The 20,205-nt window shown below is 48.6% G+C and overlaps 1 protein-coding gene across 1 annotated transcript in view; it reads left to right on the forward strand.

Moving 5' to 3' along the window:
- Nucleotides 1-262: 262 nt before the first annotated feature.
- LOC134042026 (serine/threonine-protein kinase pim-1-like) overlaps nucleotides 263-20,205 on the forward strand; it is a gene marked incomplete at its 3' end in the record, with an annotated part of 94,934 nt that continues 74,991 nt past the window's right edge. The window contains exon 1 of the mRNA XM_062489100.1: nucleotides 263-277. Within this exon, the coding sequence (XP_062345084.1) occupies nucleotides 263-277 (15 nt within the window). The remainder of the gene's footprint in view (nucleotides 278-20,205) is intronic.

Here is a 20,205-nt window from a genome sequence, read left to right on the forward strand (position 1 = left end):
AAGCAGCCTTTCTCCACTGGATTCCAGAGGAAGAACCAGGTTCTTATCCACATCATCGCTGGACCCTTTGGAGGAAAACTGCACCAGCACCCTGACTGACAGGGTATCAGGTTGTATTCTGACTCTGTCAGTGGTTTTATTTTTATTATTGCATGTATTTTGTTTTTTTCTTCTTTTTTTCCTCTTCCCTATTAAAAATTGTATTACTGACTTGAAGTCTCACTGGTTTTGCTTTTCAAACCAGTACATTTATTGGCGCCCAATGTGGGGCAAGAAGGTACTGAGAAAAAAGTCAGCATTACAATTTTGAATTTTGCCAGCCACCTATTCACCATGATTCTCAACATGCTTACGTGGGTTTTATATCTTACTCTCTATATTTTTCCGCACATGGGGAACTATCTGCCGGTTGTAATGCTCCTGTGTAGACCAGGGTATGGTATAAAAATTGCTTTATTGGTCTATTATGTCTATTGCATGATAACCTCTGAGGCAATGAACATCATTCGGAATATATACTCAACTTTGTTTGTTTGTCCTAGTCTAGGCTGCTACATCTGGGGTCTCAACAATCGCACCCAGCCCCTGGGGGGAGGGGAAAAGGATGATTTTTTCCAATCTTTCAGGCATGGCACAGCAGTTTTTGGAAATGTTGAGTTCTCTCTGGATGCCAAGGACAGCATAATATTGTTGTTAGTTCTGCTTTGTCTTCTCTGCACAGCCTGCAACATGCTTAGAAACAAAACACTACATGGTATAGTGCAGCGTATTCTTGAGGAAGAGGAAAAAAGAAACAAATCTACTGCGTCCATGTCTGCACAGACTGTCACAAAGGAGAAAAGAGCCAAAAGAAAAGCAACAGCATCCGTCTCTACACAGACTTTTATCCAGGAAGAAGGAACCAAAAGTGCCACCAGCATCTCCACACAAACTGTCACCGAACCAGAACAGCCCAGACCAGTAGCAGTTGCCCCCGTTCAGAAGAAGAAATCAAAGAGCAAATCAGTTTGCATAGTCACTGATGAGGACGTGGCAGGACCTTCGCACCCAGCAGAAGAGACAGAGCCAGAAATCATCACTCGCTCTCTATCCCTGGGTGAGCTGCGTGACCTGCGGAGGGAATTCACCCGCCAGGCAAACGAGTCCATCCTGACCTGGCTGCTCCGCATCTGGGACGCTGCAGCCAATGACACAGTTCTGGATGGAAGTGAGGCCAGGCAACTGGGATCTCTGTCCCGGGATGTGGTCATTGACCAGGGGATCGGGAAAACCCAAGAAACCCTCAGCCTCTGGCGGCGACTGTTGACAAGTGTGAAGGACAGATACCTTTGTAAAGAAGATCTCCAGGTGCACCAAGGAAAATGGAGCACAATGGAACAAGGTATCCGATGCCTGAGGGAATTGGCTGTGCTGGAGATCATTTTCTCAGAAGATGAGAGATTTCCTAAGAGCCCAGACTGTGTCCGGTGCACCTCACAGATGTGGTTGAGATTCGCACGGCTTGGACCAGAGATATACTCCCGTTACCTGGCAACGCTGCAATGGAGGGAAGGTGAGGACATGGTAGGCGTCTTGGCCAATAAACTAAGAATTTATGAGGACACTGTCACTGCCCCATTTCGTACCCATGTCTCAACCGTGGAAACAAGGCTGGTTGAGCAAGTCCGGAGCTTGATTGAAGAGGGCCATCAGAAGCTTAAAAAAGAACTTAAGGCAGAAAACTACCAGATCTCACCAGAACCAACAAGAGTCTCTGCCATTAGGAGCCGGCGTTTCCCAGCCAGGGAGAAAGGACACACTCCACGAGGTAACCTCTGGTTTTTCCTTCAGGAGCATGGAGAAGACATGAGGAAGTGGGATAGAAAACCCACCTCCTCCTTAGCAGCCCGGGTACGTGAACTGAAAAGAGGGACACCGAACATAAGAAGCTCACCTAGAGTCAACGCTGCTCCAGTCTCTCGTGCACAGAACTCCAAACAGTATCAGAACGATGATATGACTGATCCTCTTGAAGGGACCTCAAGAACCTATCTACAGGAAGAGAGCAACGTGTACCAAGACCAGGAATAGAGGAGCCCTGCCTCTAGCCAGGTAGAGGAGAGGGACAATCGGATCTACTGGACTGTGTGGATCCGATGGCCTGGCACATCTGACCCACAAAAACATAAGGCTTTGGTTGACACCGGCGCCCAATGTACCCTGATGCCATCAAGGTATGTAGGAGAAGAGTCAATCTCTATTTCTGGGGTAACAGGAGGATCCCAGCAGCTGACTGTAGTAGAGGCCGAAGTGAGTTTAACTGGGAAAGGGTGGCAGAAACACCCCATCGTGACTGGCCCAGAGGCCCCATGCATCCTCGGCATAGACTATCTTCGAAATGGGTATTTCAAAGACCCAAAGGGATATCGCTGGGCTTTTGGGATAGCTTCTGTAGAGACAGAAGACATCAGAAAACTGAATACCTTACCTGGTCTCTCAGATGACCCCTCTGCTGTGGGACTATTGAGAGTTGAAGAGCAACAGGTACCAATCGCCACAACAACAGTACACCGTCGGCAATACCGTACCGACAGAGACTCTGTGACTCCCATCCATGAGATGATTCGTAAACTGGAAAGCCAAGGGGTGGTCAGCAAAACCCACTCACCCTTCAACAGCCCCATCTGGCCTGTGCGCAAGTCTGATGGAGAATGGAGATTGACTGTGGACTATCGTGCATTGAATGAAGTGACTCCACCGCTGAGCGCTGCCGTGCCAGATATGCTGGAACTCCAGTACGAGCTGGAGTCCAAGGCAGCAAAGTGGTACGCCACCATTGACATTGCCAATGCATTTTTCTCCATTCCTCTGGCAGCAGAGTGCAGGCCTCAGTTTGCTTTCACCTGGAGGGGGGTGCAGTACACCTGGAACCGACTGCCCCAGGGGTGGAAACACAGTCCCACCATCTGCCATGGACTGATCCAGGCTGCACTGGAAAAGGGTGAGGCTCCTGAACATCTACAGTATATCGATGACATCATTGTATGGGGGAGCACAGCAGGGGAAGTCTTCGAGAAAGGAGAGAAGATTATTCAGATTCTGCTGAAGGCTGGTTTTGCCATTAAGCAAAGTAAGGTAAAGGGACCAGCTCAGGAAATTCAGTTTCTAGGAGTCAAATGGCAAGATGGACGTCGTCAGATCCCAACAGAGGTAATTAACAAGATCACCGCTATGTCTCCACCAACCAACAAGAAGGAAACACAAGCTTTCCTAGGTGCCATAGGCTTTTGGAGAATGCACATCCCTGAGTACAGCCAGATTGTGAGCCCTCTCTACCTGGTTACCCGCAAGAAGAATGATTTCCACTGGGGCCCTGAACAACAGCAAGCCTTCACCCAGATCAAGCAAGAGATCGCTCATGCGGTAGCCCTTGGTCCAGTCAGGACAGGACCAGAGGTAAAGAACGTGCTCTACTCTGCAGCTGGAAATCATGGTCTATCCTGGAGCCTTTGGCAGAAGGTACCTGGTGAGACTCGGGGTCGACCACTGGGATTCTGGAGCAGAAGCTACAAAGGGTCTGAAAACAACTACACTCCCACAGAGAAAGAAATTTTGGCTGCCTATGAAGGAGTTCAAGCAGCCTCTGAAGTAATTGGCACTGAAACACAGCTGCTTCTAGCACCTCGACTACCGGTACTGGGCTGGATGTTCAAGGGAAAGGTTCCTTCCACACATCATGCCACTGACACTACATGGAGCAAATGGATTGCCCTCCTCACTCAGCGCGCCCGTATTGGAAATCCAAATCGCCCTGGGATTCTGGAAATAATTACAAACTGGCCGGAAGGTGAGACTTTTGGGTTATCTTCTGAAGAGGAGGAGCAAGTGGCACGTGCCGAGGAAGCCCCACCATACAATGAGCTACCGGAGACTGAAAGACGATATGCCCTCTTCACTGATGGTTCCTGCCGAGTTGTAGGCACTAACCGAAAATGGAAAGCTGCAGTATGGAGCCCCACACGACAAGTTGCACAAGCTACCGAGGGACAAGGTGGATCGAGTCAGGTTGCAGAGTTAAAAGCCATCCAGCTGGCTTTAGATATTGCCGAACGGGAGAAGTGGTCAAAGCTCTATCTCTACACTGACTCATGGATGGTAGCTAATGCTCTGTGGGGATGGTTGGATCGCTGGAAAAAGGCCAACTGGCAGCGCAGAGGGAAACCCATCTGGGCTGCTGAGATTTGGCAGGACATTGCCACCCGAGTAAAGAAGCTAACCGTGAAGGTTCGACATGTGGATGCGCATGTACCTAAGAGTCGAGCTAATGAAGAGCATCACAACAACGAGCAGGTGGACCGAGCTGCCAAGGTAAAAATATCACAAGTGGATCTAGACTGGCAGCACAAGGGAGAATTATTCCTAGCTCGTTGGGCCCATGATGCCTCTGGTCATCAGGGGAGAGATGCAACATACCGATGGGCCCGTGACCGAGGGGTGGACCTTACTATGGACAGCATCTCACAGGTCATCCAGAACTGTGAGACCTGTGCCACAATCAAACAGGCCAAGCGGGTGAAGCCTCTGTGGTACGGTGGACGATGGTCAAAGTACAGGTATGGGGAAGCCTGGCAAATTGACTACATCACCCTTCCCCAAACCCGCCAAGGCAAGCGCTACGTACTGACCATGGTGGAAGCAACCACAGGATGGTTGGAAACCTACCCTGTGCCTCATGCTACTGCCCGCAACACCATCTTGGGCCTAGAAAAACAAGTCCTTTGGAGGCATGGTACCCCCGAAAGAATTGAGTCAGACAACGGAACCCATTTCAAGAACAGCCTTATCAACACCTGGGCCAGAGAACATGGTATTGAATGGATATATCATATCCCTTACCACGCACCAGCTGCCGGGAAAGTTGAACGGTGCAATGGACTCCTTAAAACTACCCTGAAGGCACTCGGTGGGGGAACCTTCAGAAATTGGGAAATGAACTTGGCAAAAGCCACCTGGATGGTCAACACCAGAGGGTCCATCAATCGAGCCGGTCCTGCCCAATCTGAACCCCTGCACACAGTGGATGGAGACAAAATCCCTGTGGTACACATGAAAGGTATTTTAGGAAAGACTGTTTGGATCAATCCCACCACAGGCAAAGGCAAACCAATCAGTGGGATTGTTTTTGCTCAAGGACCTGGTTACACTTGGTGGGTAATGCAGAAAGATGGAGAAACCCGCTGTGTACCGCAAGGAAACCTTATTTTAAGAGAGAACTGTGTGTAGGGTTTCATTCTGTATTATATGTAAATATATAGGGTATTGGTTTGGGTATAATGTAGATGGTAATAGAATAAGGGGTGGATTATGTCCTGGTTTACAATACAACATACATATTCTATTACCATCTGAGAAGTGTGATCATCCTTATCTCTGTGGGAAATGTCTTCTGTTGATGGGCCATCACTGATAAGGGTGATCATCCTTATCTCTGTGGGAAGTATCTTCTGTTAATGGGCCATTGAGTCCTACTGTAGAACTGATAAGATTACTTCATCCCATTGGGAGATGCTCCAGCCAGGAGGATGAGCCAAGCCTTTCCTACCTAGATAAAAACTGAGGTTTAGAACGCCAAAAGCAGCCTTTCTCCACTGGATTCCAGAGGAAGAACCAGGTTCTTATCCACATCATCGCTGGACCCTTTGGAGGAAAACTGCACCAGCACCCTGACTGACAGGGTATCAGGTTGTATTCTGACTCTGTCAGTGGTTTTATTTTTATTATTGCATGTATTTTGTTTTTTTCTTCTTTTTTTCCTCTTCCCCATTAAAAATTGTATTACTGACTTGAAGTCTCACTGGTTTTGCTTTTCAAACCAGTACAGATTGTTTTTAGGTGGGGTGGCCGGAGCTCTTTACCATAAGGAGCCTTCTAAGGCCGCGCCGGGGCCGGGCTGGGATTGTAGGGCCCGGCCAGAAAGCGGAGATGAGTTTTTTGGTTGTAAGGTTGTTTTTTGGCGTTTGCTGTACGTGATGTTAGTGGTGGGCTGGTGGTTTTCCTTTTCCTTTTGCCAGCAGCCGAGGTTGGGGCCCTTGCCAGATCGGGGCCCAGCTGTCTCTCCCCCAGGCCGTGTGGGCGGTGAGGCAGGCCTTTTTTCCACCTTTATCTCTTACTGTTCACTTCCTCTTGCTGGAAACGGGATTGTTGGAACACTTTAGAGGAGACGGCTTATCCATAGTGTTCTGTTTTAAATTGTCTAAAACCGTGTGAGACAGATGGCTTCACATAGGAACATCCCCAGGGCTGCTGAGGGGAAGGCACCACTTTATTTGTTGTGAAGAGAAGTAATCAAAATCCGCAACCAACAAGCTGCAAGGCAGAACGGAGTGGGAATTACAGAAATAAAGGCCTTGAAAAGCAGCTTAGGAAAGCGGCTACTTCCTAGACAGTGCCAAACCCTCCGACCTGGCCTGGCCGGGCCCAGGGCTGGCTGCCCTTGGGAAGGGAAGGGAAAGGGATGGAGCTGGGGTGGGGGCTCTGTGGCCATGGAAACGAGAGAACCACGGGCCAGCGCGTCACAAAGGGGCAGCCCCGCAAGGGGCTGTGAAGGTTGTGGTTGACACGGACACAGTGGCAGGAGACACGTCTGGCTCTGCCTGTCTGTGCCGACTGCTGGCGATTGGAGTCACCCCACCTTGTTCTAGGGCTGGGGACCGAGCTCCTATCGCCGTCTGCTCCGAGACAGTTCCCAAATTCAACCCCAGGTACTTCTGCGAGACAGAAGCACGGGTTCAAAGATGGATTTTACTGGAAAAGGAAAGACCACGGAAGGAAAAGGTGAGGATAGAAAGGAGCTGAAAGGCCCGAGTCAAATGGAGACAAATTCCACCAGATTTCCGGGAAAATTGGTCCATGGTGGTCAGTTCTGGCTCTGTGTCAGAGTTGGTGGCTGTGAGCTACAGGTGATCTTGCCAGGACAGCCCTGGCATCACAACATTTTCTCATTAGCTTACTCATTATGTTTTGTCATTAGCGTCCTCTTCTTTTCACAGTAGCCAAATCACTCAAACTTTCTGTCAGGACAGGGACTGTGGCCACAGCTGACCACAAACTGGACACGGTCATGAGACGCAAGTTCTGTTCCTTTGTTTGCCACCAATGTCAGGTCTCACAACAGATAAATTTCCTGTTCTTCCTCTGCTTGCTAATTGGGTCTAACACTGAGAATGATATTAAGGTGCTATGAAAACGCCAGCAAGTCCTGCCTGCTTGCTGAGAGCTCTTTGTAGTTTGCAGAAACAGCAGTCACAGCTGTGTGGGTCTTTATTGGGTGTTCACAGAAGCCACACTAGAGAAGGAGTTTTTTTCCCCTCTTCCCATTGGAGCCATCCAACTTTCTGTTCAGCCATGGTAACTCAATAGTGTTCAGAGGAATAGTTCACAGGCTAGGTCCTTGAAAAATGAAACCTAAGAAATTCTCACCAAAGTTCAAGAATCCTGCAAATGCCCCACCCATTAGACATGTTTATGATAAAGATGGGACTTCACCTAACTCAGTTCATCCCTTGTGAGGCTGGTTCAGCCTCCCACAGAGGTAAGGTGGGAGCTGGGCCGCTCTCTGGTGGGAGGAAGGGTCTTGTGCCAGCCTGGAGAGCCTGTGCACATTGCCAGGGAGCAGTTGTGCCCTGCAGGTGCCCCCTGCCATGAGCTGTGCTGCTGCCAGTGCCCCGTGGAGCTGTAGGGCTGCTGAGCTGTGGGGCAGGGAGAGGAGCAGGAGGCTGCATGTGCAGCTGAGCCATTGCTGGGAAGCACAGGGCTCTGGGCTCCCTGCTGTCCCAGAGCAGCCTAGAGGCTAGGAAGTTCCCCTGGGAGCTCTGTGGAAGTGGCTCAGGGTGTGATCCTGTGGCCTGCCTCAGGTGGCTGCTGTCAGGTGCATGTTTCCCTGTGCAGCTAGTTTCCAGGAAAGTTTCCAGGAAATGTCTTCTATGAAATATGGAGCTTCAGATGCTTTAGGTTTGCATTGCAGCCTCTGTTACAGTTTTATATCTCTACTTTCCAGGCCTGACTGGCTACCCTCTTGCCAAGAAGTTTTCCCTGGCAAATCCTTCTATGCTCCTTCCCTCCAAGCCATTGCCTCCCATCCAGAAGGACTCTCCTTCCACCAAGCCAAGCACGGTGTCCAGAGGAGAGCACGAGACTGGGAGAAACGGCACCAGCTGCGAGGATAAAATTAGAAATAACAGGGAGCTGAGTTCAGAAGGAAAAGAACAGATGGTAAGGAGACCGAGCTAAGTCCTGTGTGATAGATTTTCACTTTCTGCACTGTAAGCAGAGCTCAGAGAGCTTTTCCTGTGGTGTGAGCACATGGAACCAGCTGGGCCAAGGAAGAGCTCAGCTGGACACTGCACTTCTGGGAAGTGTCTGAGAACACGCTGCCTTTGCAATGGGTGTGTAGTGCAAACTTCACATCCTCAGCATGCATCAATGGCAGGAGAAGTCTTTGAATGGTTTCTGGGCTCTGTCATAATTCCTTGTCTGACTTATGACTGAGAAAAGCCCAAGAATCAGGCCAAGCTGCTTATGCTGTCCAATCTGCCAAGCAAGCATGTTAGATTTTATAACCTACATGTATTTTTGAACCATGGCTGTGTCAGGGATATGTATTCCATCAGCTGTGTCTGCTTGCTAAGGAAAAAAGGAGTTTGCTGGAACAGGCAGTGCTACAAAGTCAGTTCCAGGTGGTCTCAGCTTTTGAGTTGTACAGCCATGGCCTTGTACACAGCTGTCTCTGATGCTATTTCTAGATTTCGTCAGCTTCTGGGCAGCTGTGTGCTCTGGCATGGCTTTGTCCAGAGGGAAGGGATGGGAGGTGGCCATGGGGAGAGCAGCTCAAAGCCCAGGCACACAATTTCCTTTGCAGCAGGGCCAGCACCTGCAGTTGTTTTGGGTTTACCATGGGGTGCAGGAGGAGGCAAATGAGCAACAGCTTTGGCAAACAGAATGTCCAATCAAAGGCTGATGTACTTGATTCCAGCCTTGCTGAGGAAGGGCCCAATGTATTCCTGACAGGATCTAATCCTTCCACTGCAGTTCAAACAGGTCCTGATTTGGCCCTTTAGTTGTGCCAGAAATGATGGGATACTGAGGAAGGGCGTTCATCTGTCTCCACTGCCTCCACCTCCCTTCCTGGCCATGGCATGGGGGCCCTGGAGAAATTTGGGCAGGCAGAGACCTTCCAGAGAGCAGCAGGGCAGGGAGCTCTGCTGAACTTCCTAAATGCCAGTGAGCCTGAGATGATGGAGGTGTGGGAGCTGGAGAGCACGGAGCATCGCGAGAGCTCAGCAGCTTCTGGGCTGAAAGGCTGCTGGGCAACTGTAAGAGGGAAGGGCAGCAGCAGAAGAATTGAGGGGCTTGAGAAAAGCAGGTTTTGACATCCTGCAGAATGGCTTTGTGGGGACTTGGCTGGAGATCAGCACTGGCTGTGAGGTGCCTAAGGGACAGGGAGAGAACAGTGATCTGAACCTGTTCCCATACCATCCCAAAGGCCCGTGGAGGCCGTGGCACCGCAGAACATGGTGATACCAAACATGTGGATTCCAGCTGGGATCATAGCCACACTTGCAGTGAACTGAGCCCAAGGAGAGAGTTGGCAAGTCTTGGCCATGAGCACCCCCTCACCACTTGCCTTTTCATTCCCCATGCTAGGCCAAGCTACTCCAGCAGTTTGACTGGTCTTTTCCTGCCAGGTCCCAGTTAAAAGCATGGCTAAATGTCTTCAGCCATCAGTGAGGAAGGGCTGAATGCTTCATCTCAGCACTTTGTACCACTCTTTCCAGGCATCCTTGCTGTATCCCAGAGGTGGGGATATGAAGAAGGGGTCATATGGACTGCCTTTGATCCCCCCTATACCCAAGGCAGTCAGTCCCGGTGTTGGCAGTGCTGCAGGGTCTCTGCACTGCTCTGTGCAGCTGGATGTCCAAGAGTCCCAGGAGATGAGGTAAGCCAAGGTGTCTGCTGCTCCACTCTGCTGTTCAGCTCCCTCTTGCCATCTTGTGAGGTTCCTTTGCACAGTCAGCTCTCTCCCATGTATTTAGGGAAACCTCTGTGTATTCACCATTTGGCCCATCTGTGATGATCCAGCTCCATGTCAAACCCCACACCATGTGTCCCAAGAGCAGAGGTGGTGGTGGTGGGGAAGAGGAGGCAGGGCTTAAAAGCACCTGAAGATGGGTCCTCTGCTGGGCTTGGTATTGATTCCCTCTGTAATGTTTGTGGTGTCATTTGGGAGCTGTATTGCATGGCTCTGGATCCTGCAGATCTTTGAATACTGTGATCCTTGACTGGCAACTTCAGCACCGGAAAACTCTGTTTGGCCAAATATTGGATGCTGGAGGGGTGTCTCTGTCTTTACGTGCTGCTTCTGTAAATGTCAGGCATAATTTCTCTGTGCCTTGGACGACACTGTGAAATGAGAACCCAGCTATATTTTCCGGGTATAGATGTAAAATCCTATCAATGTTTAATATTTAGGTCTGGGATTAAAACAGAGAGGGCAAGGAGGTACAGAAGAGCTGTAGTACTGTACCTGATGGGAAGATATTGGCTTGTATATATATGAGAAAATGTAGCTGTCAATGTAGCTTATCTGAAGGACAGCAATAATGAAGGAGTCACAAAAATGTCATTCCAACTGGAAAGCTTTGGTAGTGCATTGAAAGTGCAATGTGAATACCCTTGCCTAGCAGTTGAGTTGGAAAAAGGCTTTTCCTTCTTGAGACAGCCATGAGGTGGAATATCCTTCTCAGGATACTGCCGTGTTCGGACCACATGTAGCACGAGACTGGTACTAGTGAGAGCCACAAGCAGGCAAAGTCAAGCTTTGTCAGCAGAACCAAAGTAGCTGCCCTCCCTGCAGACTCGTGTCTCAGCTTAGCAGCTCCTGCTGCTTGAGGGAGGCTGCAGGAGCCCCTTGGCTCCAAAAGGAAAGTCAGCAGAATTGGGGAGTTATGGTGCAAGTTGAGGAATGACTGCTGAGTTTCAGCTGGAGCTTGGCCAGCTCTGCCTGGCTGCAGCAACTGAATGCTTAAGGACAATTAATGAGCTTTGCATCTTGTTGGCTTGATGTGTTGCATTTTCTTCTTCATCAGAGGCACCAAGCAAGGAAGGATTGCTACACCTGTTCCTTCCCTTCTCTTTCTCCCTCCTCATATGTTCTTGTGTTTTCCATTTTCTCAAGGCCACGATCAAGCAGCAGCATCAGAGAGAAGAAGTCTGAACATGCAGGTAGGTACAGGGCATGTCTGTCTTAAAATTACTACTAGAACCTTGAATTAGAGGTGATATTTTGAAAGCTTTGTTAAAAATCATTCTTTTAAAAATTTCTTTAAACTCATTTGAATTCCTTGATGGGCTCAGTGGACTATCCCAGAGCCCAGTCACTGGGAGTGTGCTGCAGTGGTGTAGTGAAAATTCCTGCATTGTGAATCTTGAGTGGCAAGAGCTGGATTGGGACCTTGGGGCCCTGGAAGTGCAGTGCAGGAAAAGGAAACATTCCTGTCCATCCTGCACACGCCTTTTATCTCCATGCAGTCTTTCTCATGTCAGAATTAGCAGAGAAGAAGAAGGCATTTATCAGGAAATTAGAAATCCTCTCAATCCATCCTCCTACCCTTGAAGGAGATAACATTTCCTTGAGGCAGATTCTGAACTGAAACCTTTGACATCTGAAAGAGAGTCATGGACTATCAAAGCCATTGCCTGGTTTTGCTCTGGGAGAAAGAGGGGAAACTTTCTGTGAGAGAAAGTCCTTTTGAATTTTCCAGTTATGGAGATGGAAACTTCCAAAGGGATGCAGCCTATGCAGGGTCTGAGTCTGTCATCCTCTGACAGCACAAGCCCAGAGCCACCTGTGGAATGTTCACAATGACAAATCTCTTGCCTGACTCTCTCTGCCTGTGTCAGTGTTGCAGGCTGAGGCTGGGGGAGGAGATGCCTTCTGCCTTGTCCCCCTGTCCCTGCCTTGCCTGATCCCTGACAAGTAGAATTGTGCCAGACAAACTGCGGTCTCTGGTGCGTCTGTGCCAGCCAATGCCTTTGAGTTGAAAGCCTCCAGCAAAGCCTGTTGTTGTTGTTCCTTTGCCATTCTGGGGCACGTCACGATAGGAGAGATGAAATTTGAAGAAATAATTAGTTGATGAAGAAAGCAGATGAGATTTCCAGGTCCCTTTGCTCTGGGTTATTTCTGAGAAATCCTGGGTTTTGCCCCTTTGGAATGACTCCTTAATTGGTGATATGCAGCTGGAATGCTTAATGCAGCTAGGGAGAAGTATTGCTCAGTAAGTAAGGTGACGTTTTTGCTGGATTCATTTTGGACTAGAAATGTGCAATTTCGTTAAATATTACCTGTTGTGCTTTCATAAATTGACCTGTACATTCTCTATGGATAAATAAAAGATTGATTTAAGGATGTTCTTCTTTTTATCATCTGCCGTCTTCCATTCCCATTAAGGAAAGTTTGAATTGCTTTTAACTGCCATGATGAGAAATGTTTTGATGCAGGTCTTGTTCATACTGGATTTGGGTGTGTCTGCAGGAAAGAAAGCAGGGAATAAACCCACAGGACAAGTATTTGAGCAGAAGTGGAACGTTTGAAAGCTAATTTGTTCCCTAAAGATTTGGGCTCCTTGAATACTGAGGATATGTAATGGGGAGCGCAAAGCTTCCTTCACTTGTAACATGGGGTGCCATTGTTCTTGTACCATCACTTCCTTTGTTGTAAAGCGAAATAAAAGCAACCAAGAAAACCCAACCCAGAACCGAGTGGGACTTAGAGAAACAAAGGCCCTGAAAACTAGCATCTGAAAACAACTACTTCCTAGGTGTAATTGTCAAATACTTGTGATCACTGTGGTTTGCCAACTGTTTGGAAGGAAAGGGATCCCAAAGTACTTGATGGGCAATGAGTAATACATAAGGAAAGGAGTAGAAGCTCTCTCTCCTGGCTTGCCAGCTCCATACCGTTCAGAGGAATTACAGTGATGGTAGTTTCATGGAAAAAACATCAACAACAACAAAAAACCACAAAGTGATTTTCTGATTAATTCAAAACTCCCTTGTATTCCTCATCAATTAGATGATTGTTTGTAAAGGTGGGAGTTCACCTAACTCACTTTTTCCCTCGTGAGCCTGGCTCAGCCTCCCACAGAGGTAAGGTGGGAGCTGGGCCGCTCTCTGGTGGGAGGAAGGGTCTTGTGCCAGCCTGGAGAGCCTGTGCACATTGCCAGGGAGCAGTTGTGCCCTGCAGGTGCCCCCTGCCATGAGCTGTGCTGCTGCCAGTGCCCCGTGGAGCTGTGGGGCTGCTGAGCTGTGGGGCAGGGAGAGGAGCAGGAGGCTGCATGTGCAGCTGAGCCATTGCTGGGAAGCACAGGGCTCTGGGCTCCCTGCTGTCCCAGGGCAGCCCAGAGGCCAGGGAGTTCCCCTGGGAGCTCTGTGGAAGTGGCTCAGGGTATCCTGTGGCCTGCCTCAGGTGGCTGCTGTCAGGTGCATGTTTCCCTGTGCAGCTAGTTTCCAGGATAGTTTCCAGGAAATGTGTCCCATGAAACATGGAGCTTCTGATGTTTTAGGTTTACATTGCAGCCTCTGTTACATTTTGTTTTCCCACTTTGCAGGCCTGAGTGGTGACTTTATTGCCGAGAATCTTTCTGGGTCACCTCCCTCTATGCTCCTTCCCTCCAAGCCGTTGCCTCCCATCCGGAAGGGCTCTCCTTCCTGCAAGCCAATCATAATGTGCAATGGAGAGGAAGAGAAAGGGAAAGATGGCACTGGCTACAAAGATATCAGTAGAAACAGTGCGGAGCTGAGTTCAGAGGGAAAAGGGAGTGAGGTAAGGATACCAAGCTAAGTCCTGTGTGATAGATTTTCAGTTTCTGCACTGTAGTGATTCCTAGAGAGGCTGATCTGGAAGAGAGACCACGCATAGTTAAGGGAATACAGTAGGTGATAATTAAGAGGCCTTAAAAGGATACACCTTGGGCAGTACAAGAGCCTGGCCCGGGCTACACCCAGGAGGGATCCAAGATGGATCCCGCTCATGAGTTTTTACACTTTTATAACCTTTGGTCAACTTATATAGTAGGGGTTAATTGTCCAGTTACAGCTTCAGGTCACCAAGTCCCATCCTTCTGGTCCACTCCCGGCGCTTTCCCATTGTTTATGATTTTTGGGTAATGGTTGTCCTTGATTCTTAAGCTGGAAAAAGATTGCTGTGTCTAACTGCCCTGAGAAGAGAACCTACCAACACTTAATACGAAGTTCAGAGTCCCACACCAAGTCAGCACAGAATCTGAGGAAAGTGAAAGCTAAAACTTAAAGCATCAACAGGAGGGAGTCTGAGAGCTTTTCCTGTGGGCTAAGCCCATGGAGGCAGCTCAGCCAAGGAAGAGCTCAGCTGGACACTGCACTTCAGGCTGTCTTTGCAATGAGTGTGTAGTGCAGACTTCACAATCCTCAGCATGTACCAATAGCAGGAGAGGTCTTTGAATGGTTTCTGAGTTCTGTCATGGCTTTTCCTCTGTCATATGGCTGAGAAAACACCAAAAGCAAGTCAGGGCAGCAAAAGTTGCCCAAAAGGGAAACCATCCTTCTGCATTTAGTAACGTAAGGGTAACTTTGAACCATGTCTAAGCCTTGGTGGTTTTTTTTCTGTCAAATCTGTCTGGCTGGGAAGGAAGAAGTTGTTTGCTGGAACAGGCAGTGCTACAAAGTCAGTTCCAGGTGGTCTCAGCTTTTGAGTTGTACAGCCATGGCCTTCTACACAGTTGTCTCTGATGCTATTTCTAGATTTCATCAGCTTCTGGGCAGCTGTGTGCTCTGGCATGGCTTTGTCCAGAAGGAAGGGATGGGAGGTGGCCATGGGGAGAGCAGCCCCAAGCCCAGGCACACGATTGCCTTTGCAGCAGGGCCAGCACCTGCAGTTGTTTTGGGTTTGCCATGGGGTGCAGGAGGAGGCAAATGAGCAACAGCTCTGGCAAACAGAATGTCCAATCAAAGGCTGATATACTTGATTCCAGCCTTGCTGAGGAAGGGCCCAATGTATTCCTGACAGGATCTAATCCTTCCACTGCAGTGCAAACAGGTCCTGATTTGGCCCTTTAGTTGTGCCAGAAATGATGGGATACTGAGGAAGGGCGTGCATCTGTCTCCAATGCCTCCACCTCCCTTCCTGGCCATGGCATGGGGGCCCTGGAGAAATTTGGGCAGGCAGAGACCTTCCAGAGAGCAGCAGGGCAGGGAGCTCTGCTGAACTTCCTAAATGCCAGTGAGCCTGAGATGATGGAGGTGTGGGAGCTGGAGAGCACGGAGCATCGCGAGAGCTCAGCAGCTTCTGGGCTGAAAGGCTGCTGGGCAACTGTAAGAGGGAAGGGCAGCAGCAGAAGAATTGAGGGGTTTGAGAAAAGCAGGTTCTGACATCCTGCAGAATGGCTTTGTGGGGACTTAGCTGGAGATCAGCACTGGCTGTGAGGTGCCTAAGAGGCAGGGAGAGAACAGTGATCTGAACCTGTTCCCATACCATCCCAAAGGCCAGTTGAGGCTGTGGCACCGCAGAACATCTTGATACCAAACATGTGGATTCCAGCTGGGATCATAGCCACACTTGCAGTGAACTGAGCCCAAGGAGAGAGCTGGCAAGTCTAGGGCATGAGCACGCCCTCACCACTTGCCTTTTCATTCCCCATGCTAGGCCAAGCTACTCCAGCAGTTTGACTGGTCTTTTCCTGCCAGGTCCCAGTTAAAAGCATGGCTAAATGTCTTCAGCCATCAGTGAGGAAGGGCTGAATGCTTCATCTCAGCACTTTGTACCACTCTTTCCAGGCATCCTTGCTGTATCCCAGAGGTGGGGATATGAAGAAGGGGTCATTGGGACTGCCTTTGATCCCCCCTATACCCAAGGCAGTCAGTCCCGGTGTTGGCAGTGCTGCAGGGTCTCTGCGCAGCTCTGTGCAGCTGGATGTCCAAGAGTCCCAGGAGATGAGGTAAGCCAAGGTGTCTGCTGCTCCACTCTGCTGTTCAGCTCCCTCTTGCCATCTTGTGAGGTTCCTTTGCACAGTCAGCTGTCTCCCATGTATTTAGGCAAACCTCTGTGTATTCACCATTTGGCCCATCCGTGATGATCCAGCTCCATGTCAAACCCCACACCATGTGTCCCAAGAGCAGAGGTGGTGGTGGTGGGGAAGAGGAGGCAGGGCTTAAAAGCATCTGAAGATGGGTCCTCTGCTGGGCTTGGTATTGATTCCCTCTGTAATGTTTGTGGTGTCATTTGGGAGCTGTATTGCATGGCTCTGGATCCTGCAGATCTTTGAATACTGTGATCCTTGACTGGCAACTTCAGCACTGGAAAACTTTGTTTGGCCAAATATTGGATGCTGGAGGGGTGTCTCTGTCTTTACGTGCTGCTTCTGTAAATGTCAGGCATAATTTCTCTGTGCCTGGGACGACACTGTGAATTGAGAACCCAGCTATATTTTCTGGGTATAGATGTAAAATCCTATCAATGTTTAATATTTAGGTCTGGGATTAAAACAGAGAGGGCAAGGAGGTAGAGAAGAGCTATAGTACTGTACCTGGTGGGAAGATATTGGCTTGTATATATGTGAGAAAATGTAGCTGTCAATGTAGCTTATCTGAAGGACAGCAATAATGAAGGAGTCACAAAAATGTCATTCCAACTGGAAAGCTTTGGTAGTGCATTGAAAGTGCAATGTGAATACCCTTGCCTAGCAGTTGAGTTGGAAAAAGGCTTTTCCTTCTTGAGACAGCCATGAGGTGGAATATCCTTCTCAGGATACTGCCGTGTTCGGACCACATGTAGCACGAGACTGGTACTAGTGAGAGCCACAAGCAGGCAAAGTCAAGCTTTGTCAGCAGAACCAAAGTAGCTGCCCTCCATGCAGACTCGTGTCTCAGCTTGGCAGCTCCTGCTGCTTGAGGGAGGCTGTAGGAGCCCCTTGGCTCCAAAAGGAAAGTCAGCAGAATTGGGGAGTTATGGTGCAAGTTGAGGAATGACTGCTGAGTTTCAGCTGGAGCTTGGCCAGCTCTGCCTGGCTGCAGCAACTGAATGCTTAAGGACAATTAATGAGCTTTGCATCTTGTTGGCTTGATGTGTTGCATTTTCTCCTTCATCAGAGGCACCAAGCAAGGAAGGATTGCTACACCTGTTCCTTCCCTTCTCTTTCTCCCTCCTCATATGTTCTTGTGTTTTCCATTTTCTCAAGGCCTCGATCAAGCAGCAGCATCAAAGAGAAGAAGTCTGAACATGCAGGTAGGTACAGGGCATGTCTGTCTTAAAATGACTATTGGCATCTAGACTCGGAGGTGACCTTTTGAAAGGTTTATTAAACACCATTCTTTTCAGAATTTCTTTAAATTTGTTTCACTCCTTGATGGGCTCAGTGGACTCTCCTGGAGTGCAGTCACTGGGAGTGTGCTGTAGTGGTGCAGTGAGAATTCCTGCATTGTGAATTCTTGAGTGGGAGGAGCTGCAGTGGGACCTTGGGATCCTGGAAGTGCAGTGCAGGAAACGGAAGCATTCGTCTCCATCCTTCACATGCCTTTTATCTCCATGCAGTGTTTCTCATGTCACAATTTGTAGAAAAAAATTATGCATTTTTCTGGAAATTAGAAATATTCCCACTCATTTCTCTTGCCCAGTAAAGTGAAAAAACCTGTCCTTGGGGCAGATATTCAGCTGAAACCTTTCAGATCCATAGGAGATTGATGGTCATGACCTGATTTTGCTTTGGGGGAAATATGGAAACGTCCTGCTATAGAAATTCCTTTTGAAATTGCAATCATGGTCATGGAAACTTCCAAATGGATGCAGCCTATGCAGGGTCTGAGTTTGTCATCCTATGACAGCACAAGCCCAAAGCCACCTATGGCAAGTTCATCATGACAAATCTCTTCCCTGACTCTCTCTGCCTGTGTCAGTGTTGCAGGCTGAGGCTGGGGGAGGAGATGCCTTCTGCCTTGTCCCCCTGTCCCTGCCTTGCCTGATCCCTGACAAGTAGAATTGTGCCAGACAAAATGCGGTCTCTGGTGCGTCTGTGCCAGCCAATGCCTTTGAGTTGAAAGCCTCCATCAAAGCCTGTTGTTGTTGTTCCTTTGCCATCACTGGGCACGTCACGATAGGAGAGATGAAATTTGAAGAAAGACTTTTGCTGATACAGAAAAAGGGATCAGATGCCAGGTCCCTTTGCGTAGGGTTAGTTCTGCCAAATCCTGGGTAGTGCCCCTTTGGAATGACTCCTTTGTTGGTGATATGCAGCTGGAATGCTTAATGCAGCTAGGGAGAAGTATTGCTCAGTAAGTAAGGTGACAGTTTTGTTGGATTTACTCTGGACTAGAAACGAGCTATGTCATTAAACCTTACCTGCCTTTCTTTTATAACTCAGTAGAACATTCTACAGGAGAAATCAACCCAGTTTAAAGAATGTTATTCCACTCTTATTGCTTGGCTGCTACATGATTTTACCCCATGTTTAGCCACGTAAAAATGATTAGTTGCCTTATATCTAACAGCTCTGTTGAAGAGTATTTCAGAATGTCCTGCCCTCTGCTATTTCCATTTTGAAAACCTTCAGTTGTCAGTGTCAGCCATGATCAGAAATGTTTTGAGGCAGGTCATGTTTATGTTGGGCTTAGGTATCTGTGCAGGAAAGAAAGCAAGGAATAAACCGATCAAAGAGTGAAGTAGAGCAAAAGTGAAACTTCTGGATGACCACTTTATTCCCTATAACTATGGGCTTGCAGAATACTGGGGACGTGTAATTGGGAAAGCAAAGCCCTTTTTGCATGTAACATGTAGTGATCTTGATTGTGTACCACCACTTCCTTTGTTACAAAGAGGAATTAAAAAGATCCCCAGAATAAAAAACCCAGCCTAGAACTGATTGGGAGTTACAGAAACAATAACCTGAAATCTACTTTTGAAAACAATCGCTTCCTAGATAGTGTCAAATTCTAGAGACTACTGTGAGTTTCCAACTCTTTGGAAGGAAAGGAATCCTGTAGTAGTGTGGAGACAACGAGCAGCACATCAAGTCATAGAACCCATCTCTCCTGGCTTGCCAGATCCACATTGTTCAGAGAAATTCAAGTTAGTTAGACATTAGTTTCATGAAAAATAAAAAAAACAACTAATCATTTCAGTAGCTGAAGTGCTCTTTGAATTCCCCACTCTTTAGATGGGTTGATTGTAAAGGAGTGAGTTCAATTAACTCGCTTCTTCTCTTGTACCTGTCTACAGCTTCTTCTGAGTCTACAACAGAAACCCAGAGAATGAAGGCAAAGAGCTCTTGGTGTGTGATAGGACCTGGGATGCCTCTGTTCCCAAGGAAACTCGCTGAGGTGTTTGGCATGCAGACCTATGTGCGGAACCCCGGCGTTGGGAATGGAGGTGTGGGCTCCCGGCCGGCTCAGGGGGCCTTGGCCCAGGAGCCCCGGCAGAGGCAGCTGAGCAGCGCTGTCCCCAGGGTCACTGCCAGGGAGGAGGACAAGGGGAAGGACCAGCATGGCTCAGCCTCCCACAGAGGTAAGGTGGGAGCTGGGCCGCTCTCTGGTGGGAGGAAGGGTCTTGTGCCAGCCTGGAGAGCCTGTGCACATTGCCAGGGAGCAGTTGTGCCCTGCAGGTGCCCCCTGCCATGAGCTGTGCTGCTGCCAGTGCCCCGTGGAGCTGTAGGGCTGCTGAGCTGTGGGGCAGGGAGAGGAGCAGGAGGCTGCATGTGCAGCTGAGCCATTGCTGGGAAGCACAGGGCTCTGGGCTCCCTGCTGTCAAAGACTGAAAAAGTGTCTGAATTTTATCAGCTGTGTTGGAGAGTGTTGCAGAATGAGTTACATTGTTCTTACTTGCATTCAGAAAAAATCAGCGTTCTGTCAGGCTGGCCTGAAAGTGCCAGAGCCCATACAGTTTAGACAGAAAAATTCTTTGGGGAAAATGAATAATCGAGTGCCAAGAACACAATTTTCATTAGGGTACCCCTCCTGTAATCCTAAGTTTTTCTTTATTGTCCCCTGAAATATTCCAACAAAGTGAAGAAAAAGTTGATCTGAATGTATACAGGTATTAGAACCCAGGACTACTTTTAGGAACCAGAAAGAAGATGTTTACTAAAATCAGCATAAGGGCAGATAAGAATCTCTGTCAAGAGCAATCTCCATCTCTGCCCTTCTCTA

Source organism: Cinclus cinclus, chromosome 3 (genome assembly GCF_963662255.1).
Source record: "Cinclus cinclus chromosome 3, bCinCin1.1, whole genome shotgun sequence".
Lineage (NCBI taxonomy): Eukaryota > Metazoa > Chordata > Aves > Passeriformes > Cinclidae > Cinclus > Cinclus cinclus.